This window comes from Saimiri boliviensis, chromosome 2 (assembly GCF_048565385.1).
Source record: "Saimiri boliviensis isolate mSaiBol1 chromosome 2, mSaiBol1.pri, whole genome shotgun sequence".
Lineage (NCBI taxonomy): Eukaryota > Metazoa > Chordata > Mammalia > Primates > Cebidae > Saimiri > Saimiri boliviensis.
This window is the reverse complement of record NC_133450.1, coordinates 9,117,162-9,141,799: the sequence shown is the minus strand read 5'-3', so window position 1 is coordinate 9,141,799 and position 24,638 is coordinate 9,117,162. Positions and strand designations below refer to the sequence as shown.

General features: G+C 48.0%; 1 protein-coding gene and 1 pseudogene across 1 annotated transcript; one reads left to right on the top strand and one right to left on the bottom strand.

Annotated features, from left to right (window-relative positions):
* Positions 1 to 543: 543 nt before the first annotated feature.
* Positions 544 to 3,795, top strand: RPLP1 (ribosomal protein lateral stalk subunit P1). The gene is made up of 4 exons (XM_039469254.2): positions 544 to 765; positions 1,407 to 1,481; positions 2,771 to 2,888; positions 3,075 to 3,795. Exons 1-4 carry the CDS (start codon positions 694 to 696, stop codon positions 3,152 to 3,154), a joined length of 345 nt encoding a protein of 114 aa, XP_039325188.1. The 5' UTR covers positions 544 to 693; the 3' UTR covers positions 3,155 to 3,795.
* Positions 3,796 to 5,740: 1,945 nt separating this feature from the next.
* LOC120364230 (small nucleolar RNA U3) lies at positions 5,741 to 5,940 on the bottom strand (annotated as a pseudogene).
* Between the last annotated feature and the right edge of the window lie 18,698 nt (positions 5,941 to 24,638).

The window sequence follows — 24,638 nt, the reverse complement described above, 5'->3', positions numbered from 1 at the left end:
ACCCAATCGGGCTAGTCACCAGCTCTAAGGCTTAGTTTTGCCGTCTGCAAGATGGAGATGACATCCAACTGCTTCTATGTGAGGATTACGTGAACCCTTGTAGAATGTGGCTCAGTGCCTGGGACATAGTAAGCGTCCCACGGCTACTGATCTCATAACGCTGTTAGTTTCTCCCTTCCTCCTATCTTACCCGAGACCCTGCACTAGGCAGGGGCCTCCAAGATGGGACGCAGCCCTGACCCTCAAGGGTCAGATTACGAATAGTGTCATCAGGGCCACAGAAGAGCTCCTGCCAAGTCGCGCAGCCCATGGAGCCAACGGAGACGAAGTCCGAATGCTAGGCAACCCTATCCTAAAAGTGTTTTCAACGTTCTCAAGTCCTATAATTTACTCTAATAAACATACACCGTACTCGCAGGCGCTAAGAAACTTCCTCGACAGGAAGAACGAATCCGGCGCGGCGCGCAGGCGCCTTCAGTGGGTCCTGGGCCCGCCTCTTCCGCCCGCTGCGGGCGCCGATTGGTCCGCGTGGTCACATAAAGAGACTGCGCGGAAGCGCCGACCCCTTTCCTCAGCTGCCGCCAAGGTGCTCGGTCCTTCCGAGGAAGCTAAGGCCGCGTTGGGGTGAGGCCCTCACTTCATCCGGCGACTAGCACCGCGTCCGGCAGCGCTAGCCCCGCACTCACCCGCACCATGGCCTCCGTCTCCGAGCTCGCCTGCATCTACTCGGCCCTCATTCTGCACGACGATGAGGTGACCGTCACGGTGAGTGCGGGCGCGGGCCGGCGGCCGGGGTGCCCGTGGGCGGCGGCTCCCGGCTCTGCTTGCGGTCCCGGCTCCAGGCCGTTCGGCCCAGCGCTTCTGGCCGGGGCCAGGCCGCGAACTCCGGCGGCGCGGGGCGGGGGCCTTTGGCGCGGGGCGGGGCCTGGACCCCCTGGACCACGTGCGGGCCCGGCGGGCGGGGAGCGTGCTGGCGGCTGGGCGCTCCGACTCCAAGATCCTTCCTGGGGAAAAGCTTTCCCGCGGCGCCTGCGCACCTGCGCTCCCGTCTCACGCAGGGACACTTGCTCGGACCTCTTTAGGTGCAATTGCCTTGAATTCCTCGGTCCTAGTAGGCCTGCGGGGCGAGACGGTGTGGCTTGGAGGAAAGCGCAGGAGCTCGGCTCCACCTCCCGGGTCTTGTCACTTAAAATAGCCCGTGTGACTCAGGCCATTCCCAGCCCGTGAAACAGCAGCGATGGGCTCGCCTCATTGAGGGCCGCCTGGCACACATCTCTTGCTTGTGAGAGGATATCTGAGCTGGTTAAACATGTTCTGTACACTTGCTTTGAGTGACTTGCCTTTACAGCATTTTGGAGATGTTACATACGCTACGTTTTGACGGATTGACGTTTTATTTGTTGTAGGAGGATAAGATCAATGCCCTCATTAAAGCAGCCGGTGTAAATGTTGAACCTTTTTGGCCTGGCTTGTTTGCAAAGGTAAGATGATGGTGGCAAAGCGATTTGGTAAGGCTGGCTGATTGACTAGGGCAGGTGTACGTGCCAGATGACCTCCAGCAGTGCCATAAGGCCACACGTGCCGCTGGATCTCCTAAGTGTACTTCGTTGCATTTATATCTCTAGGAGCTAATAAGATTTAAGTAGGCCGGGCACGGTGGCTCACGCCTGTAATCCTAGCACTTTGAGAGGCCAAGGTGGGTGGAGCACCTGAGGTCAGGAGTTCAAGACCAGCCTGGCCATCATGGTGAAACCCCATCTTAAAAAAAATGAAAAGATTTAAGTTTGTCAAGTCTTATTTTTCCTTATCTCAGATTCTGGCTTCCCTTTTAATTTGAAACCATGGTTTAAAAAATCTTAATCAGGTCATTTCTTCCCAGAAAGGGTCACCGGGGAGATAAGCACTACCCATGTTAATTTGCAAGCAAATCCTCATCCTTTCAGTATAACCTATATTTAAGGGACATTTGGGTTTACAGGACTTCATTGACACAGTAAGTACTTTTGTATTGGGATATAAAAGACTGATGAAGGCAAGGTTTCCGGCCACGGAGCTTGCATTGGCTGTTTTCCATTGTACAAGTTCCTTAATCTCTGGCAAGTGAAGCTAATAGCATCTAACTCCCGGATTGTGTCCTCTGTAAAGAGTTTTGAAAGATTGAAAACACTGTACCTATGGTAACTTGAACAAGCCTCTTTTGAAAAGTCCTAAATTTGTTTAGTAGACTGAAAATTTGAATTCACCGTTAAGAGGAGACATGGAACTGTGGACAGAATATTTATTTGAGCGTTTCAGGAAGTTTGGATTTTTTACCAACATGTTATTTGTAAAAGGAGGGAAACTGGCCACCTCAGGAGGTTCTTAACATACAGGAATGTAATTATCAGATTCAAAGTTGAACAGCAGTGTGTTGCCCTGTCTAAGTCTTGCTATTAGTAAAGAAAAGCCAGTGTCTGGGGCCTTGGTTCCAGGACATTCCACTGATAGCAAAATTCCAGGATGTTCCATCTCTTACATAAATGTGTCTGCGTGTGACCTGTGCACATCCTCCTGTACACTTCAGAAGTCTGCGTGTTTTGTACACATGCCTTTTCCTCCCTAAGTATTTTCTATCCACTGTTGAGTCCATGGATGTAGAACCCACTGTATATAGTGTTAGGCGTTGGTCACTGTAACCTGGAAGCGGGGATACTTTTCTTTTTTGGCTGCATGAGCGCTGTGTTACAAGGACAGAACTGGGCATTTAACTCTGCGTGCACATGTATTGCAGGCCCTGGCCAACGTCAGCATTGGGAGCCTCATCTGCAATGTCGGGGCTGGTGGGCCTGCTCCAGCAGCTGGTGCTGCACCAGCAGGAGGTCCTGCCCCCTCCACTGCTGCTGCTCCAGGTAGGAATCGGAGTTTTTAGTATTGAGGTCAGAATGTAGAGATAAAAATAAGTATGACTGCAGTAGTCATGTAAGATAAAATGAAAATTAAAAAAAATACCTAGTGTTATAGGCAAAATTGGCATTAATTTGCCACAAATAACATGATGTATGGAAGTCCTGAAACCTGATTTACTTTTTTTCTAGCTGAGGAGAAGAAAGTGGAAGCAAAGAAAGAAGAATCCGAGGAGTCTGATGATGATATGGGCTTTGGTCTTTTTGACTAAACCTCTTTTAAAATGTGTTCAATAAAAAGCTGAACTTTAACTGCTGTTGGTCTTGCCCATAGTTTGGGAATGTGCTCGGCAAAAATGGTCACGGTTTTGTAATGTTGGCTTTCAACCTGTTCTGACATGACACATGCTGGATTTTTCCCTGTCACCTAACAAGATGGCACCTTGTGGTACAGTGTTGAAAACTGCACTGGGGTGGCAGGAGGAAGGATCAGAGCAGATGCTTTGTCCAGGTTACCTGTATAAACTTGATGATTGTAAGGTGTGTCCCCTACGCTGTGGGAGGAGGGGAATACAGACCTTAGCTTTAGAAAGCCTCCTGGGTAATTACCCTGTACAATCCTGCCTGAGAACTTGGACCTATGCAGAATGTTGACTGCTACATCCCAAGGTTGTCAGGCAACAAGATCTAGCTGTGTAATGTCTCATCAAATGATTGGGAGTTTTACAGTAACACTGAAGGAGTGCAGAAAAGAAACTATTACACAAAGTAAACGGTTACACAAAGTGGATAAAACAAGATTCAAACCCGTGTCCCCAAAACTAAGCTTTTTTTGACAGTAGCCTGAATGGAAATTGTGACTTTTCAGGTTTGGATTTATATAATAAACCGTGAGTATTGTGTGTTCAGAGTAGTCATTACGTGTGACTGGCACTTTGCATATGAATGAGTCTTATCCTTACCTCCATCAGCATTTAATAGATGACTTTCGGTGATGAAAAGCATGACTTCCAACCATGACCGTCCTCAGGCTAATGTGAAAAGATCATTTGTGTAAGTTATTCCAGCAACTTTGGGGGGGAGAATGGCAGTTCTGCTTTGAGGCATTGCTCAAGAGAAACTACATGTGGGCATTAGGATACATGCCTGGGAATGTTCAAAGCAACACTTTGAGATTTTCATAAGCTCAAAAACCTTGAGTAAGGTGGTTAACCATGGGTAGGAGGATGCAGGTGTCATTACAGATCTGTGTTTTAATTTTTTTGAGATGGGGTCTTGCTGTGGCCCAGGCTGGAGTGTAGTGGTGCAGTCATGGCTTACAGCAGCTTTCAAGCTCCCAGGCTCAAATTGATCTTCTCACTTCAGCCACTTCCAAGGAGCTGGGACTATGGTCATGCCACCATGCCTGGCTAATTTTTTGTAGAAAAATCTCAACCTCCTGGGCTCAAGCAGTCTGCCCACCTTGACCTCCCAAAGTGCTGAGATTTGCAAGTGTGAGTCACCAGACGTGGCCAGTTTTGTGTTTTTAATACACAGCTTGAGCATCCCTTAACCCAAAGTCTAAAACACTAACATGATACTCAAAGGAAATGCTCATTGGAACATTTTGATTTTTTTGGGTTAGGAATGCCCAACCTGTATATTAAAACCGTAAGCCAGTCCTGATGGTTCATGCCTGTGATCCTGCACTTTGGGAGGCTGAGGCAGATGGATGACTTAAGCCCAACAGTTTGAGGCCAGCCTGTCTTAACACACCCTCTACAATTTTTTAGCTGGATACAGTGGCTCATGCCTGTCATCCCAACACTTTGGGAGGCCAAGGTGGATGGATCACAAGGTCAGGAGATTGAGACCATCCTGGCTAACACAGTGAAACCCCGCCTCTACTAAAAATGCGAAAAATTACCCAGGTGTGGTAGCATGCTCCTGTAATCCCAGCTACTTGGGAGGCTGAGGTAGGAGAATCACTTGAACCCGTGAGGCCGAGATTGCAGTGAGCTGAGATTATACCATTGCACTCCAGCCTGGGTGACAGAGTGACACTGTCTCGAAAAAAAATTTTTCTTTAATTAGTGCAGTGTGGTGGCATGGAGTTGTGGCTTCAGTGAGCTGTGTTTGTACCATTACACTTGAGACTGGGTGACAGCGGGCCCTTGTCTAAAATTAAGATCATAAAGTATATATAAAAAACTTAACTATATACAAGTATTCCAAAGTCTGTAAAAAGAACTGAAACACAAATGGTCTCAAGCATTTCAGTTAAGGGATGCTCAGCCTATACTAAAGGGCATTTGTGAACTAGTGAGGATGGTGTCACAAAACAAATAAGTTGATGGCCTATATCCGCATGTTAGATGCCTGCTCTACCTTCATCCATTAACAGCAACAGTAGCACTGCGCTCATCTGTGTGGCATGTCATTCTTCACAACAGTCCCATGAGACTATGACCCCATGTCGGGGACGGGGAAGTGGAAGCTCTGAGGTTACAAACTAGTTGGTGGGTGGACCAGATGAAAACCCCACTCTGATTCCCTGCATGACACATGCTCCTAGTCCTTCCACCTGCATCAGCTTCCTCATCTGTAATGACAGTAGGTCTCTGGAGCGGTAACTATAGGAATTCTTTGTGCTCAGTGAACAAGTGTCAAAGGAGGGAATACTCAAACTTGACTTTAGCTGAAGAATGGGTTAAAGAGAATACTAACAAGGGAAAAGGACAGCATCTAGAAAAGCAGAACATAACTGTTAAACTAGGGATGTTGTAAATCTCAAACTCTAACAATACAATCATAACTAAAATAGTCACTCTTAAGACTCCAGTGTGAACAGTCTATAAGTGCATGGCTAGCTTTCTTACCCCACTCAGACTGTATTCTCTCCCTCTCCCATGGAGGAAGAGAAGAACCATCATCAATGGCAAAGCAACACCAAGAGCCAACCTCATGGTCAGCAGAGAACACTCCGCTGCCACCTCCTCTTGGTTTCTGGTGCTGTACACATTGACAGAAACTTCTCCACTAAGGAACTAGAGAAATTGATTACTGAAATTATATTCGGTCCAGCCAGGAGCTCACTGCAGCCTTTCCTGGGCTAAACCATCCTCCCGCCTCAGCCTTCTGAGTGGCAGGGCCTATAGGCATGAGCCACCGTGCCTGGGATGGCCTAGCTTTTTAAAAAATATGTAGCAAAAAAATCTTTCTGAAGAACAATTTGAAAATCAAATTAGGAGACCCACATAATATATAAATGCTAACTTTATTCATCTGATACTGAATGAAGTCCTCTTAGTTCCATCTGCTTTCTAGTTCTCCTGAGTGCCTCTCTGCCCACTTTTTTTTTTTTTTTTTTTTTTTTTTTGCAAAATGGGAATATCTGCTTCACACGGGAATGAAAGGTAAGTGAACATTCAATACTTGTTACTTCCCTTCTGCATATGAGGAACACGGCTGGCATCCCTGGCTCCCCAAATCTCCTGGTCTTGCAGTCCAAGCCTTGTGCTCCTCAAACCCCTCTGCCCCCCATTCCTATTAATCAGGCAGGTTTGGTTTCTCAGTTTATTCTTATTGTTCATCAAGCATACCTGTTTGCTTACATTCCACTGCTCTCAGATGTGTTCACATCACCTGTGGCCACTGGAAGCATACCTAGGTCCATCACCCCTTAAAAAAATCTTGTATCAGCAAGAAGCCAAGATTAGGCACGAAGGGCTCTCATGTTCAGGAGAACTGTAGGAACAGACATACTCATGGACAAACCATCTAAAAACTTCAAAAACCTGTATTGTCACTGAATGTGTTGCACGATGAGATAGGTAAAAATATCCACAGCTCAAACCTCTTGCCAATCGTATTGTTTTTTTCTTCTCAACTGAAAATGATGAGAGAACCACGTGAAATTTTAAAACCACCTTTGGGAAGACATAAACACTAATTAAAATGAAAGAATTGCGGTCAGGTGCAGGGACTCAAACCTGTAATCGTAGCACTTTGGGAACTGAGGCAGGCAGATCACTTGAGCCCAGGAGTTCTAGACTAGCCTGGGCAACAAAGTGGGACACCTATCTCTACCAAAAACAAACAAACAAAAAACCTGGTTTGGTGGTACACACCTATAGTTCCAGCTACTTGGGAGGCTGTAGGATTCCAGTTTCGCTGAGGGAAGATCGCCTGAATTCAGGAGCTTGAGGCTGCCGTGAGCTGTGATCTCTTCACTGCACTCCAGCCTGGCCAAAAAGCAAAACACTGTCTCAAAAGATAAAGCAAAATGAAAAGAATTCAAAGTTATGCAGCAAAATGTTTACTGCATTTCTATAGATTCAAGCAAAGCCCTTAAATCCTTTCTGCCCCATAATTTCAATGAGCATATACAGTAAAATTCTTAGGGAGGAATGTGAGCCAGGTAATTGCAGATCTGGTTGAGTAGCCCTTTAGAGATAACTTCTTTTTGAGATGGAGTTTCGTTCTTGTCGCCCAGGCGACAAGAGTGCAATGGCCAGATCTCGGTTCACCGCAATCTCCACCTGCCGGGTTCAAGCTATTCTGCCTCAGCCTCCTAAGTAGCTTGGATTGCAGGCATGCGCTGCCACGCCCGGCTACTTTTGTATTTTTACTAGAGACGGGGTTTCTCCATTTTGGTCAGGGTGGTCTCGAACTCCCGACCTCAGGTGATCCGCCTGTCCAGCCTCTCAAAGTGCTGGGATTACAGACATGAGTCACCGCGCCTGGCGCAGTCGAGCTTTTGCAGCCAGCTGCTAGCCCGACCACGCGGCGCTGGGAGGAAAAGGCGGGCCGGTAGGCGGGGCTGGAGGCGGAGTGTGGCCGAAGGAAGCCGAACTTTTCAGTTTTGCTGAGGCCTGTTAGCCGCTGGAGGCGCGCTCGGGGCCGCTGGCCTTTGCGCGTGCTCATGATCCTCCGTCCCACGAAGAATGTCTTCAGTCCCGAGCCGATTAGCGGATGAAAGCCGCCAATGTCAGGAGAGGCCAACACTTTGATTAACCAGCAGGGATGGAGTGGGGCGCGTGTGTAGTCGGGAGTCCTGAGCGCGAGCTGTTGCTCGGAGGGCTGGGGAGCCGCAGCAGACTTAGGCATTCTCGAGCATCAGGTCCCTGTTCCTTCATGTCCCAGAAGTGGGTCCTGGCCGTTCCCGGCGCCTTCATTTCCAGATGGCGATTTTACTCAGAGAAAGGAGAGGGAAGATATGTTCTATCTAACTTTGGCTCCCTATCAAATCGCTAAATCAACGTGGGAAGCTGGTAAACAAAAATAACACAAAAATGAATGAAACAACGAAAACGGCTTGCAGGCCCCTCCGAGGTCCACTGAACCAGCACCTCCGGGGCGACCACCGGGAAAACACAGGAGTTACATTTTCATAAGCTCTTCTGATGAGCCTGAGGATAAGTCAGGGCTGGAAACTCCCGGCTCAGAGCAAGCCCAGCTCCTCAGTCAGCGCCTGAGGAGTAAAAGATAGGTAGTCAACATTGTTTGAAAGAATGTGTTGTGTAAATGAATATATAAATGAAGAGCTGTCTTCAAACGTGGAAGGAAAAGTTAATAGTTTGATATAAGGCCGTATTGACAAACCTGGGAAAATAGGCTGTTGGTTGATTTGGATGTAAATTCCTATAACGTTTTTCTTTTTCTTCTTTCGTCTTCCTCCTCCTCCCTCTCCTCTTTCTCCTCCTCCTTTCCTCCCTTCCCCCTCCTCCCCTTTCTCTTTCTTATTCTCTCTCTCTCTCTCTCTTTTTTTTTTTTTTCCGGGAGATAGGATCTTACTGTCGCCCAGGATGGCATGCAGTGGTGTGAATCTCTGCTCACTGCAACCTTGAACTCTGGGGCTCAAGCGATCCTCCCTAGTAGCCAGGATTACAGACACATGCCACCATGCCTGGCTACTTTGTTTTTGTTTTTTGTCTTTTGTAGACAGAGGGTTCCACTATGTTGCCCAGGGTGGTCTTGAACTCCTGGGCTAAAGTGATCTTCCAGCCTTGTCCTCCCAAAGTGTTGGGATTACAGGCGAGAGCCACCACACCCAGCCCCTCGTTTCCTTCTAGTATTTTGTCAAAGGCTGAAAACCACAATTAATGTGGGGATTTTGAATTTTTAAGATTTACTTTTTTTTTTTTTTTTTCTTTTGAGACTTGCTTTGTCACCCAGGCCAGAGTGCAGTGGTGCGATCAAGGCTCACCCCAGCCTTGATCTCCTGGGCTCAAGCAGCTTTCCTGCCTCAGTCTCCAAGTAGCGGGATTCCAGGTGGTGAGCCACTGTGCCATCACTACAACTTCCAAAATTTTTTTTTAATTTCTAAATGTTTTCTTCAGCCTGTTCGAGTTTGAACTACTACAATTTTTTGAGGGTAATTTGGTCCTCTCTCTCAAAAGTGTACTTACCCTCTATCCAGAAATTTCATTTGTAGGAACCTATGCTATGTACGATTTCACTGAAGTATTGCTTGTATTAGGGAAAACAAGCGCACGATAGACGGCAGGTTGAATAGATGCTGATGCTTTCATGTAGCTATGTATAGGAACGCCGCTGTGGAAAGACATCCAGGACACCTCGTTAAGTGAAAAAGGCAAGCTGCCATCAGTATCCATAACATGACCCTATTTGAGTTAAAAAAAAAATTATGTGCATATATTTATTAGAAAACTGGGAGGATTCAAAATAATTACAGTGATTGGACAGGATGGAAGAAATATTTTTACTTTCCAGTTTATCCTTTCTATATTGCTTGATTTTAAAAACCATGAACGTGCATTATTATTATTATTATTTTTTTTTTTTTGAGACAGAGTCTCGCTCTGTCTCCCAGGCTGGCAACCTCCACCTCCTGGAGCTATTCTCTTGCCTCAGCCTCCCAAGTAGCTGGGAGTACAGGTGCATGCCACCACACCCAGCTAATTTTTGTATTTTAGTAGAGAAGGGGTTTCACCATGTTGGCCCAGATGGTCTCGATCTCCTGACCTCATGATCCGCCCGCCTCAGCCTCCCAAAGTACTGGGATTACAGGCATGGGCCACCGTGCCAGGCTGTGAACGTGTATTACTTGTATAAATTAAAAACACTAATTTTGATTTTTTTAAAAATCGGAGAGGGTTTCATGTGGAAGAGAGACTCAACTTCCAAGTAGTTCTGGAAGGAAGAACTCTGACCAATTTTGAGACAGCTTTAGGTCAAAATAAGAAAAACAAGGAAGAACTTTTCCAGGCATTAGGCTGAGGCTGGGATGTAGAAGACAATGGTGTTTTGAGAGGGAATGGACTAGATGCTTCCTCCTGCGATGAGATCATGTAAGTCTCCTGGGACACAGGGTTAAATGCTTTGATATCAGACTACCTGGGTTGACTCAAATTCCACTGCCGCTAAATAGGGCTGTGTGACTTTGGGTGAGTTGTTTAACCTTTCTGTGCCTCGGGTTCCATCATATGCATGGTGGGGATCATATCTAAGAATGCTACCTTATAGAGTTGTTAGAGAACTAAATGAGATGGCACATATAAAACACTTAGCATAGTTCCTCTTCAAAAAATGTTCAGCGTTTCTTTGCTATCTCATATTATTTTGTGGCCAAAAAGTTAAAAAGTGGCTGGGCATGGTGGCTCATGCCTTTGGGAAGCCAAGGCAGGTGGATCACTGGAGGCCAGGAGTTGGAGACCAGCCTGGCCAAAATGGAGAAAAACTGTCTCTACTAAAAATACAAAAATTAGCGGGGCGTGATGGCGTGCACCTGTAATCCCAGCTACTCAGGAGGCTGAAGCACAAGAATTGTTTGAACCCTGGATCTGGAGGTTGCAGTGAGCTGAGATCATGCCACTGTACTCTATCCTGGGCCACAGAGAGAGACTGTCTCAAAAAAAAAAAAAAAGAAAGAAAGAATCAAAGAAACAGTTTCTACAATTAGGCTGTTTTATTTTTACACCCTTTAACTATTTATGGGGAAGGCCAAATACTGGATTTTCAGAATTAATGGAATTATTGGACTGGTAGAATTTCATATATGCTGGATGGTTTTGCTTACAAAAGGAATTTGTTTTCCAGATGGCAGGCTCAGTGCTGTCCCATAGTGGCCGAACCTGGGGAAGGGCTACTTGGATTGACCCCTTCACGCTAGAGTGCTTCTCGGCTGGGGTGTGATGAGTTCCACAGTCAGGGTTGTCTGGCTGCTTGGCCGAGGGATGAGTCAGTCAGTCCACACCTTAGTAAGGAAAGCATGTTTGTGTTCCTAACCTTGACCCAGCCAAGAGGAAACCAAGAGCACTTCAATATGGTCGTCCCTCCCTTGTAATTTACTTAGCATGCTTGACTTCACCTCTTAACATGCTCAAGTTCATTTCTTGTTTAAAAACAAAGACATCACTGAAGCACTGTGCAATCTGATGCACCTCTGGTTTTCCTCAAAGGTTGTTGGAAGAAAAGGCCACATGAAAACCATTTCTGCTTTTGCCAGAAAGCCTGTGGAGGCTGTTGTGTTGTTATGGTCTCCTGAATAAGGTCTATGCGAAAAATTCTTGTAAAATTTAGGGGCAGGAGAAAGAGTGTGTCCTCTGGGGGATTAGTAGGCATCCTCCCTTATGATACCAAGAGCTCTGTGTCTTCACACTCTCTTCTCTGCTTCAACTGCTGAGAAATTCAGCACCAGACCAGATGCCCAGTCTCGGGAATGCAATTAGCCCAAATGGATGAGGTATTTCCCTCCTTCTTCTTTTCTTGGTACTGATTTTTTAAATAAACATTTTGCCAGTTCTTTTATTGACTTTACTGCATATTTGTACTTTGATCTATATTCTTAAATTCTTTTGAGAAAGAGGAAAAGAATTCACAAATTAAATGAAAAATTGAATATTAGAAGGTTTTTTTTTTTTTTCTGGTGGCATGTTAAATGAAATGACATTAAGTTAGTGATTGTACTTGAGTTTTGAGACTAACAAGCTTATAGGTCCAAGATTTCAGGCCATTTTTTATTTTTCTTTCTTTCTTTCTTTTTGAGACAGAGTTTCACTCTTGTTTCCCAGGCTGGAGTGCAATGGTGTGATCTCAGCTCACTGCAACTTCCGCTTCCCTGGTTCAAGCAATTCTCCCGCCTCAGCCTCCCAAGTAGTTGGGATTACAGGCATGCTCCACCATGCCAGCTAATTTTGCATTTTAGTAGAGACGGGGTTTCTCCACCTTGGTCAGGCTGGTCTCGAACTCTGGACCTCAGGTGATTCGCCTGGCTTGGCCTCCCAAAGTGCTGGGATTACAGGCGTGAGCCACTGTGCCCAGCCTATAATTTTTCTTTACTTGGGAAAATGAGAGCCTCATGCATATCAGGCCATTGAAGAAGTTGTGGGGTGTAGTGAAAAGATCAGAAGCAATTAAAGCTTGTTTTTTCTGTGGGGGTGGGGAGACGGGCTCTATCTCTTGCCCAGGTTGCTGGAGTGCAGTGGTGCCATCTTGGCTCACTGCAACCTCTGCCTTCTGAGTTCAAGTGATTCTCCTGCCTCAGCCTCCTGAGTAGCTGGGTCTACAGGCATGTGCCACCATTCCTGGCTCATTTTTGTAGTTTTAGTAGAGATGGGGTTTCACCATAAGGCTTATTTTTTAATCCACGGTCACCAAAGATAATATTGAATCAGCATGAACAGTTATTTAGAGACCGGAAGCTAAAAGCCTTATTTGGACCCAAAATATTTTCCCTCTGCAGTCATTTCAGACATGCCACCATTAGGGCTTCATTGGCCTGTAGTCTTCTTTAAATATCAAAACTGCCCTGGGAAGGTTAAGACATCAGTTTCTTCATACTTCAGAGCAAATGGGATCGATTCCTCCTTTCTGTGGACTGGGTTTTTGCCTCCTCACCAAGAGGAAGGGCTCCCTGGGAGAGCATAGGCTTCTGGGTAGGAGAGACTTAGTTCTCTTTCAACTAGCTGTGTGGCCTTCGACAAGCCCCATGGCCTCTCTGGTCCCTGGTGTCCTCACGTTGGTATGAAGGGCTTTCGAGGATGCTCCGGCTCCCACGTGGCCAATCCCAACTCCCTGCCCAGGGCCCCCAGCGGACTCGGCGGCTGGTGCCAGTGGAGTCACCTTCCAGCCTGGCGGGGTGCCTCAGCTCCTTGCTCTGTTGACTCTCAAGTAAAGCCTTTCTTGTGTTTACTCAGCAAAGATTCTTTTAAGACAGGCTAAGCACACGGTTTACTCTGCTAACAAGCCTTGGCATTTATTGTGAGGACCTGTGTTGACTTATTCTCTAGTCTCCATTGACATTCACTGAGAAACGTTAACGCAAACACAAGGAGACATCCTGGGAGTGCCGAGGCCTGACGCTGTGCTGGGGGGAAGGAGCTCCGGAAAGGGCCATTCCTTCTGTTTTGGTTAGAATCACCTTGAGAGTTAAAAATAACAATAATACAGGCACCGTAAGAGATTCGAATGAACTCCTTTTAGTTTTTAGGTTCAGTATCTGAATGCTTTTGCTAAGCGTCTCCGGAAAGCTCCCTGTGTTGATTCTGGACGAGCCCGTGTCTGTGCCGGCCACTTGCTGGGCCTCCTTCCATGCTCCCTCTCTCTAGTTGTCAGTCTTCTCACCCTTAGGTGAGGGGACGCTGCCTCCACGCTTATCTCCCCAGCTAGACTAGGGCCTCAGGCCTGAGTCCAGGGCCTAAGAGTCCTCAAAAATGTTTGCTGAATAAATGAATGAATAAGCCACCCCAGCCGCTGTCTCCAGTCTTGCTCTGATATCTTGCGCCAGAATCCTCCCGCAGTGCAGGCTCGGCCTTGAGTCACAGCCTGGTGAGATCTGCTAATAGGGTCACTGCAAACAGCCACAGAGCCCCAGCGTCTGACTCATTCGCTGCCACTGCCAATTGGTTTCACCTGCCTCCGCCTCTCCCCTCCTCTCGTCCAAGCCGATGCTTATAAAGGAAACAGCTTTCAGGTGAGGGGCCTGTGTATTTGGTTTGTCTTCGTTGCCTGGAAACTGTTGACATCCTGAGACATTCTGTTGCCTTCACTGGGTAATGAAAAATTGATTACTTTTCTCTCTGTCAACAAACTTGTAGCCCGTCCCCCTTGGCTGGGAATGGGTGAGAAGCGTGTGCGTCTTGCTCCGTGGCTGCCTGTTTTCAAGAAGTTGGGTTGGCTTGACTTAGAGGTGGGGGTGGGGCCCAGAGCAGAGGGGCAGGATGAGCGGCTGTGGGGCAGGCTGTCGGGGAGAGGACTCTCCCTGCTTCCCTCTAGTGCTCCCTCAGTTCCAGCAAATGCCTTCCCCCAGCTGACCCGTGGCGCCTCTCCCCTCTACAGTGTCCTGTCTGCTCAGCCAGACCAGAAACCTTCTTTGGTCTCTCCAGCACTGGGGACAGCCTGAGATACACAGCTAATGCCATTTCCTCTGCGTTTTGCTCTGTGTGGTGTCTCCTCGGGGCTGTACACTGGGCTGGCATCCCCTACCTGAGGGTGAGTAGTGGAGCTGTCCAGAGGAGCTCAGCATGCTAGATTTAGAAGGGACCTCAGAGAACATCCAGCCCTCTGGTTTCACATTTGTGGAAGAGCAAGCTCAGAGGGCAGGCGATGTGGCTGTGGGCACATAGCTAAGTGCTAACAGAGTGTGGCTTCTTGACTCCCAGGCCAGTGGCATGAAGGTCATCAGTTTGGTACCCACTGCCTTTGGTGGAATATAAAAGTCACGGGATGGCCCTCACCCCAGAAACATATCAAACACCCAGCAAAAAGGGACAGAGACTGGGCAAGAGTGAAGAGAGGCCTGGGATCCTTCCACGGAGAGCGTGGTGTCATGGCCACTCAGCAGGGATGAGGGTGGCAGAGCTCATGCGAGAGAAGCTTTCAAAAGGTGGTGTTGAAAGAGCAGTGAAGAATGTGCTTTGCGAGGGTGGCCTGATGTGTAGGCTTGGCCAAGTCCTCTCCTTTCCCAGCTCCACCTTTGGCATGCATGCCTTCATCCCCAGATTGGTGACAGCATGCGGGCCCCACAGCCGCAGGAGAGCAGAACTGCCCAGGGTGGGGAGTCACAGTCTCAGGCTGCCTGGTCCCCCTCCTGCAGCCCTCTTGGCCCCAGGTTAGATCTCTAGATCACCCCTGTAGGCTCAGCCTTGCCCCCAGCCTCAGGAAAGCCCGTGTTGCAACAGGAGAGAGAAGGGCTCTCTGAGATTCCCCGAGCTATCACTCCCAGCTGGCCTTACTTCACACCTGCCTTGCTCCGGGAAAGGATCGCGTTCCAGGACCCCAGGCCTACCTGGATATCTCTGAATCAGCTTTAGGGGATCATAACATTAAGCCTCTGGTACTTCAGTGATTCTTGTACCCAGGCATTTCTGGAGTTCCTTAGTCCCTGGGTTTCAGGCTGGCTTAGGAGCTGCCAGTTGGAGGGTTCCGGACATGTTTTGCTTGCTTCGCATCAGTGGTGGACTGGAGCGGGGCTGGGAAGGGTGCTTTATCACTGACGTCACTTAGAATTGCCAGTGCATGGCTTCTTTTTTTTTTTTTTGAGACAGAGTCTTGCTTTGTCACCCAAGCTGGAGTACGGTGGTGTGATCTCGGTTCACCGCAAACTCTGCCTCCCAGGTTCAAACGATTCTTCTGCCTCAGCCTCTGGAGTAGCTGGGATTACAGGTGTGCACCACCACCATGCCTGGCTAATTTTTGTATTTTTAGTGGAAATGGGGTTTCACCATGTTGGCCGGGTTGGTTTTGAACTCCTGACCACAAATGATCCACCCGCCTCGGCCTCCCAAAGTGGTAGGATTACAGGAGTGATCCACTGTACCCGGCCCAGATTGGCTTCTACTCAGTTTTATCACTGTTGTTAAATTATCTACAGATTCACTGCCTGACCCTGGGGGATGGGCCCCTCTGCCCCTCTCCCTGACCCCAGGTATACCACTGGCAGGTAAAGAGGTTTTTATGTCTTTATTTCTTTTTAAAATAAGCTTTATTTTTTAGAACAGTTTTAGGTTTACAGCACAATTGAGCAGAAGGTGCAGAGATTTCCCATATACCGCCTACCCCTACATGTACACAGCCTCCCCCACAACTGGAAACCTGCAGGGAGTGGTCCATGTGTTACAGTCCCTGAACCTGCACTGGAACATCATCACCACCCAGAGTCCATGGTAGTTTACATGAGCGTTTGCTGCAGGTGCTGTGGATTCTGGGGATTTGGGAAGTGTAGAATGGCATGCGTCCATCATTGAGGCATCAAACAGAGCAGTCTCACTCCCCTAAAAATCCCCTGTGCCCCACCTGTTCATCCCTCCCTCCCCGCAACCCTGGCAACCATGGATCTTTTCACTGTCTCCATCATTTCGCCTTTTCCAGAATGTTGTATGGTTGGAATCATGCCGTCTGTAGCCTTTTCAGATTGGCTTCTCTCACTTAGTAATGTGCATTTAAGGCTCCTCCATGTCTTTTCATGGCTTGGTAGCTCATTTCTTTTTAGCGCTGAATAATACTCCACTCTGGTTTATCCGCTCACTTGCTAAAGAACATCTTGGTTGCTCTAAGTTTTGGCAATTATGAATAAAGCTGCCATAAACACCTGTGTGCAGGTTTTGTGTGGATATAAGGTTTTATTTTTCAACCCCTTTGGGTGAATACCAAGGAGCATAGCATGATGTCTAGAATTTTAAAAATGGGGAAGCAGGTAAGGCGCTGATGCCTGTAATCTCAGCACTTGGGGAGGCCAAGGTGGGAAGAGTGCCTGAGCCCAGGAATTTGAGACCCCATCTCGACAAAATAAATAAATAAATAAATAAATAAAAATAAAGTTAGCTGGGTGTGGTAGTACACACATGTAGTCCCAGCTACTTGGGAGGCTGGGTCAGAAGGATCCCCTGAACCCAGGAGGTGGAGGCTACGGTGAGCCATGGTTATGCCATGGCATTCCAGTCCGGGTGACAGGGCAAGACTGTCTCGAAAAAAGTAAATTTGGAAACATTCCCCAAGTTGTGGATTTCTGGTTTCTCGTTAAACATTGGAGGATCTGGATGGCATGTGTCTGATGATGCAGTCAGCCACTGCTACTGCTGTCCTTTGGGGTTGGGCATGTGCCCCCTCTGGACCTCCTCACAGCCTCACCTCCTGTAGTCTCTACCCTACCGCGTCTGCACTGATGCCTGCCCGTTTGAGTTTGCAATTCCTGGAGGAGATGGTGTAACACTTCTCAGGTGGGGGGCCTCGGGGATCATCCAGCTGCGTCACTGCGTATCCCTGGTGGTCCTCGATTTGGTAGATATGGTTTAGGTGCCCTGGTGGTCCCTGCAGCCTGGTTTTGAAGTGGGTGTGCCACCAGGTTGGTGGAATGGAGTGAGCTACTGACATAGCTGGTGAGTGGGCCTAGCCTGCCACCTGCCACCCAGCTCTCAGTACCCATGTTGGGCTTGGTTTTGTTCCCAGAATCCAGTCTTGATAATTTGCCTGACAATCTGCTCCTTCACGGGTACAGGAGTTTGCTTTATTTCTCCTTGCCTTCTATGGACTGGACTCATTCATCTACTAACTCATTCACTCATTGAATTATTCAGCATGTATCCACTAATTATCTACTAGGCGAACACTGCTTTAGATGTCAGAGACGCAGAGATTAATTAGGTCAAGTCCTAACTCTTAAAAGTCTCCTATCTGGTGGAATAAAGACCCGTCAAGGGTTATACTGTGTTTAGGAGGTCTGCGTAAGGAGCAGCAGCTGTCAGGAGGCAGGGGCAGGGCAAATGGGTGGGCTCCTGTGGGAAGGTGTTAGGGAGGCTTCCTGGAGGAGATGTTTTGGCTGCAGAGAAACCTGCTCTTAAATATCGTGGAGTAGCTGGATAAACATCCATGGAACTGCAGGAATGTGCTGTGGATGGAACTGAGTGTAAGGAGGGCGTCAGAGGGAGAGAAGACGGGGTGAGGGCCAAGCTTGGAGCAGCCCTGCCCAATAGAAATAGGAATGAGCCACCCAGGCGACTACAAACTTCCCAGGGCCACATTCAGACAAGGAAAAGGACACAAGCTAAATCAATTTTATTTTGTTATTATATTTTTTGAGACAGAGTCTCACTCTGTCACCCAGGATAGAGTGCAATGGTGCAATCTCGACTCACAGCAACCTCTGCCTCCCGGGTTCAAGTGATTCTTCTGCCTCAGCCTCCCGAGAAGCTGGGATTACAGGTGCCCTCCACCATGCCTGGCTAATTTAATTTGTATTTTTAATAGAGACAGGGTTTCACCATGTTGGTCAGGCTGGTCTCAAATTCCTGACCTCAAGTGATCCACCCATCTCGGCCTCTCAAAATGCTAAGATTACAGGTGTGAGCCACCAGGCCTGCCCTCTCTAGAATGCTGTTTATCCTCAAGCCTCAAGGAGGGAGGGACACAGTGGGTTTGTGTTGAAGAAATATCCTCCAGCTCCTAAGTGGGAAAGTGCCTGAGAGATGGAGGCTGGGAGGCCCGTGGGAGGCAGTGCAGGAAGCACTGCCCTAGGCAGGAGACGGAGAGGAAAGCTCAAGTATGAAGGATTTTTTTTTTTTTTTTTTTGAGATTCAGTGTCACTTTGTGACCCAGCCTGGAGTGCAGTGGCTTGATGTCGGCTCACTGCAATCTCCGCCTTCCGGGTTCAAGCGATTCTCCTGCCTCAGGAGATCAGCCTCCCGAGTAGCTGGGACTACAGGCGCCCACCACCAAGCCCAGCTAATTTTTGTATTTTTAGTAAAGATGGGGTTTCACCATGCTGGCCAGACTGGTCTTGAACTCCTGACCTCAGATGATCCACTCGCCTCGGCCTCCCAAAGTGCTGGGATTACAGTGTGAGCTACTGTGCCCAGCCAGGAGGATTGTTTTCAATGACTGTCTTCCAAGGAAGTTGTGATTCAGCCTCCTGAGAAGATGTGACATCAGGAGGAATCCAACTCCTCATGAGAGCCCCAGAATTGTCCTGAGCCCTCAGATAAGAATATAAATTGAGGGAAGTCATCCCCAGACAATTTTGCCCTCAAACTCAGGGTGCTTGGCTGGATGCGGTGGGGCACACCTGTAGTCCCAGCCCTTTGGAAGACCAAGGCCGGAGGATTGCTTGAGCCCAGGATGTGGAGGCTGCAGTGAGCTGTGATTGCACCACTGCACTCCAGCCTGGGTGACAGACCAAGACCCTTTCTATAAACAAAACAAAACAAAAAGCTACCCAGGGTGCTCACCGTCCTCAGCCCCGTGTCAGGTTCAGACCCTGTCCCTCCCTCCCAGCCTGCATTTCCAGAGACTGTCTTGACTCCTTGACTCAGACAGTATCCGCCTTTCTGCTCTCTGCCCGTCCCTCACAGATGAGGAGGGCTGACTCTGAGCCACTGTCCCTGGGGCTCTGTCCTTGGCCTGAGCTACCCCTCAGCTCCAGCTGCAGATCTAGAGCTGCAGCCTGAGTCAGCAGTGGGACCCAAGTATCAGAACGGCAGAGGAGTCCTGGCTGTCTGCCGAGGTGGCACACCAGGAAATGGATTCCTCGTGCTGGCCGTGTGACCTCTGGCCCGTCATTTGTCCTCTTTGGACCAGTGCTTCTCACAGTGGACCATACTGGCTCCCAAAATATTGTTGCTTGTCTATATGGAGACAGGCGCAGTAAGTACTTGCTGAGAATGTAAGAGTAACCATGGAGAAATGTTTGGCAGGGTGTGGGGGCTCAAGCCTGTGATCCCAGCACTTTGGCAGGCCAAGATGAGGGGATCACATGAAGCCAGCAGTATGAGACCAGCCTGAGCAACATGGCAAAATCCTATCTCTACAAAAAATGCAAAAATTAGCCGGGTGTGGTGGTGAGTGCTACTCAGGAGGCTTAGGTGGGAGGATGGTCTGGCTGGGGAGCCGGGGAGACATTGGTCAAAGGGTAAAAGTTTCAGTTAGATAGAAGGAATACCTTTTTGGAGGTCTGTTACACAGCATCGTTACCATCTTTAATAACAGTGTATTGTATATTTCAAAATTGCTAAGAGTGTAAACTTCAAATGTTCTTACCACAAAAAATGGTAGGCAACATGATGGATGTGCTAAAATTAGCTTGACTTTATCATTCCACCTTGTAACATATATCAAACATCACATCGGACCCCACAGATGTATGCAATTAATAATAAAAAATTATAAACAGGAACAAAAGACTAGTGGTAATCTGGTCCTTCCTCAAGAAGGCTTGGGACCCCCTTTCCAGGAGGGGTAAGAGCAGTGAGCCTTGCAGTTCTCCTTTGAGGCAGGAGGGGGCGGCAGATACACGGGTAATCCGTCTTTTCCTGCAGGACCGATTCCTTCAATCTCCAAGCATCCTCCATTTGGCACCTTCTGGATGCTGGGGACACAGGGGGAAAGAGAGGCTTTCTCCTTCTTTCTGTTTTGCTTCAGTTCAGGGCGAAGCCACCAGGGAGAGTCTCCAGGAGGGCCATCTACACAGAGATGACATAAAACAGGCCCCCTGCCAGGGGCTCTCCTCCCAGGAGGTATAGCTCTGTGGGTTGAGTATATAGCAGAGGCCTGAGTCAGGCTGTCTGGGTTCGAATACTGGCTCCTTCTGTCGTTGCTGGGAGACCTGGGAAAATCAATCACGCCAAAGCCTAGCTTCCCCATGCGTTAAAGGGGCGTGCTAATGGTAGCTGCCCTTCAGGGATATTGGGGAATTAAAGGAGATAATTCTTACGGAGCACTTAGAAATGTGCCTGGACTGTACAGACACCTGCCCAAGCAATGTGTTCGTTATTGTGACAATCTCATCCTGGCTTGCTTTCTCTTATCTCCTGTGAGGTTGAGAAATGTCACTCTTCCCTGATAGGCACTTTTCCTGAGGGCAGCCATTTCCATCAGTCACTCTGACTGTTGGGACCCTTTGACATAGTGAGATTTGGCTCAGTTCTCACCTCCTCCAGGAGGTCTGCTGAGATGGACCCAAGTCCTAGGAGCCTTCTGCTTATAGCCTCGTTTCTTCAATGATTAATTCCTAATTTTTCTGATTTCTTCATCCTTCATGTCTCCCCAACCCTGTGGAGACTCTGCATGTTCCATACTGTACAAGGCATTGTTCTGTCTATCTTGCTGCTGGAAGACACTGTGAGGGTTGTGTTGTTTGCAAGCCTGGCACCAGGAGCCAGGCTGCCTGGGTTGGACTCCTGGTGCCACATCTGGCCAGCTGTGTGGCTTTCAGCAGGTTGCTTGACTTCTCTGGGCACCCAGCCCTCAGTTTCCCCATTCTATCTTGTATATTACTGTGATATGAGTGAAGTAATGCAGGTGAAGGCCGGGTACCTGCACTAGGCAAGTGCCCAATCATCCCAGCACTTTGGGAGGCCAAGGCCGGAAGATCACTTGAGACCAGCCTGGCCAATATAGTGAAACTCCCTCATCACTACTAAAAATACAAAAATTAGCTGGGCATGGTGGCACATACCTGTAATCCCAGCTTGGGAGGCTGAAGCATGAGAATTGCTTGAACCTGGGAGGTGGAGATTGCAGTGAGTCGAGATTGCACCACTGCACTCCAGCCTGGGTGACAGAGTGAGAGTCTGTCTCAAAGAAAGAAAATTAAAAAAAAAAAAAAAAAAATCAGGCCAGGCATGGTGTCTCATGCTTTTAATCTGGCCTCCCATTTTGGGAGGCTGAGGTGAGTGGATCACTTGAGGTCAGGAGTTTGAGACTAGCCTGGCCAATATGGTAAAACCGCTGTCTCTACTAAAAATACAAAAAAAAAAAATTAATTAATTAATTTAAAAAAATTAGCTGGTGTGGTGGCATGTGCCTGTAATCCCAGCTATCTGGAAGGCTGAGGCAGGAGAATCACTTGAACTCGGGGGGCAGAGGTTGCAGTGAGCCGAGATTGTGCCTCTGCACTCCAGCTTGGCTGACAGAATGAGACTCCATCACACACACACATACACACACACACACACACACACACACACACACACACACACATCAGCAGATGAGAACACTGAGGCTCAGGAAGGAGAAGAGCTTGATTATTAAGTACTTACCAAATGCAGGGCCCTAGACATACACGATCTTATTTTTTCCTCCCGGAAGAAACGTTAGCACTTTTGTCTCTGTTTTGCACATGACAGACTCAGTTACACGAGTTGAGTCTGCAGGACCAGGAGAAACCAGAGTTGTTCCTGATATGAAGTATCTGATAGTTAGCATCTGATACAAAGTCCAGAGTTCCTCTTTGCCTGTTTTGTAAAGGAAGGATAAAAAGATGTGGGTTTTTTTGGGGGGGGGGGGGCGGGTCCCTTAGGCATAGACCTAGAAGGCCAGAAATAAACATTTATTTTCCTCTCTGTTTTGCCTGAAAACCCAGGAGGGCTTTCAAGAGGATAAAGGTGTTAGTGGGAAAGTAGAGGTCTCATTTGAGGGCCCCCTAGAGTCTTTGGTAACCGGCGGCCCTGCGGCATTCAATGATCTTGCAGAAGAGCGTGGGAGTAAGCAGCAGGAGGCGCTACGACCTCGGCGGAGAGACGCGGCTTTCTCGGGAAATAGATCCCGGGCTTTGAGTGCTTGGGAACAAGGCTCAGCCTGAAATAGACAGGCAGCAGCACCCCAGCCCCCTTACCCACTCGGGGAACTTGGACCCAAGAGTTGAGAGCTAGAGGGGTTTCCCAAAACCAAGGTCAGTATGGGCATTCCAAGCAGTGGCTTTGGAGTTTGTGGACTTGTAGTTGACAACTTGCTCAGCACTTTCTAGTTATGGGACCCTGGGCAGTACCTCTTGGAGCCTCAGTGGCCTCACTGAACAAAAATTAACACCTGTTTCCTAGGGCTCTCAGGTGGATCAATGCAATGATGAATGTTAATTTCTTAGCATAGTGTCTGGCATCTGTGAGAACTCAGTGAATGGCAGCCAGTGTTGCTTTTAAGGATCATGTGATTTACAGGGTCGTCCCAAAGAGGCGAGGCCCCTGCCCTTCAGCATCTAGAGCCCCCGCGGTGCTGTGGACAGTGCTTTGCTTCTTTAGTGGGGCTCACTTTCTGGGACACTGGCCTATCTGAGCCTCTTTCTGCAAAGCAAACTGCACACGTCCCGACAGCCCTGCTTGTCTCCAGATGCCTAAGAATCCCATTCGGGCCAACAGGCTTGCTGGAGGTCAGCGGGGAGGAGGAGGGCAGTGTAGTTCCTGCTCTGCTGTGAAATTGCTGAGGCCTGGGTTACCTGGGCCTCGATTTCTTCACTTAGGTCTAGACGAGCTGCAGGAATTAAGTGTTGAGATCCCTCTCAGTCTAGCCTTAGCATCCTATGGGTGGTGTACGCATCCAGGAAACAGGTCCATTTTTTTTTTTTTTGGTGACAGAATCTTACTCTGTCTCCCAGGCAATGACGTGATCTTGGTTCACTGAAACCTCTGCATCCCGGGTTCAAGCGATTCTCCTGCCTCAAGCCCCTGAGTAGCTGGGACTACAGGGGTGCACCACCATGCCCTGCTAATTTCTGTGTTTTTAGTAGAGATGGGTTTTACCATATTGACCAGGCTGGTCTCAAACTCCTGACCTCATGATCCGCCCACCTCGGTCTCCCGAAGTACTGGGATTATAGGTGTGAGCCACTGCACCCAGCCCCATATGTGCATTTTAACAGGGCCCTTTGCTGGCTAAACGTGAAAGTGTGGTTTGAGGTTAAAAAACAGGCTTCTGGCTCAGGCCCATGGAAGAGATAGCTTGTGGACAACTTCTTTCAGTAAAGAGGTGGCATGGGCCTTCCACACTGTCCAACCTTCCCCTCCCCCTCCATCCCTCCTGGGTTTTATTGTCTCCAGGCTCAGGGTCCCTATCCTCTCTCTACAGCACCCAGCATGGTCTGCTGGAAAAAAGAGTCTGAGAGAGTAGTTTTCCCTAAGGCAAAAATGACTGGTAGGGCTGGAGCTGCCTATTCTGAGGAGATTCGAACTTGGGCAGGAATAGAGTTCTTTATCCAGAGAAATTAGACTGTGTCTATGGCGTCCCAGCAAGAGACTTTGAAACTGGAAGGATATTGCTTCCATTCGAGTCCCAGCAGCCTCATGCCCTGGCTTTGCTCGGGGAAGTGCAGCTGCCAGGACAACTGTTTCCAAAGCCTGTGGCACACAGAACAAAGAAGAATGAAGATACTGGACATCATCAAAATCACAAACTTCTGCACTTTGAAAGACACTGTCAAGAAAGTGAAAGATTCTCCCACAGAATAGCAGAGAATATTTGCAAGTTATGTATCTGACAATAAACTTATATCCAGAATATATAAATAACTCTTATGACTTAACAACAAAAGACAAATACCCAATTTAAAAATGGGCAATGGCAACATGGTGAAACCCTGTCTCTACTAAAAATACAAAAATTAGCTGGGCCTGGTGGCACGTGCCTGTATCATAGCTACTTGGGAGACTGAGGCAAGAGAATCACTTGAACTCGGGAAGAGGTTGCAGTGAACTGAGATTACTCCACTGTACTCCAGCCTGGGTGACAGAGTGAGACTCCATTTCAAAAAAAAAAAAAAAAAAAAAAAAAAGTTGGTGGGGGGCAATGGACTTGAAAAGACATTTCTCCAAAGGATATATACTCATAGCCAACAAGCACATGAAAAGAGCTTGGTGTCGTTAGTCATTAGGAAAATGCAAATCAAAACCACAATGAGATATCACTTTATACTCACTAGGATGGCAATTATTTAAAAGACAGATAACCATAGGTGTTGATGAGGATGTGGAGAAATTGGAGCCCTTATACATAGCTGGTGGGACTGTAGCCACTTTGGAAAAATAGTTTGGCAGTTACTCAGAGTTCAACAGA

Coding starts and splice junctions, on each gene's coding strand:
- RPLP1 (XM_039469254.2), top strand. CDS start 694: ATGGCCTCCGTCTCCGAGCTCGCCTGCATCTACTCGGCCCTCATTCTG. Junction 766..1,406: donor ACGATGAGGTGACCGTCACG/GTGAGTGCGGGC, acceptor TATTTGTTGTAG/GAGGATAAGATCAATGCCCT. Junction 2,889..3,074: donor CTCCACTGCTGCTGCTCCAG/GTAGGAATCGGA, acceptor CTTTTTTTCTAG/CTGAGGAGAAGAAAGTGGAA.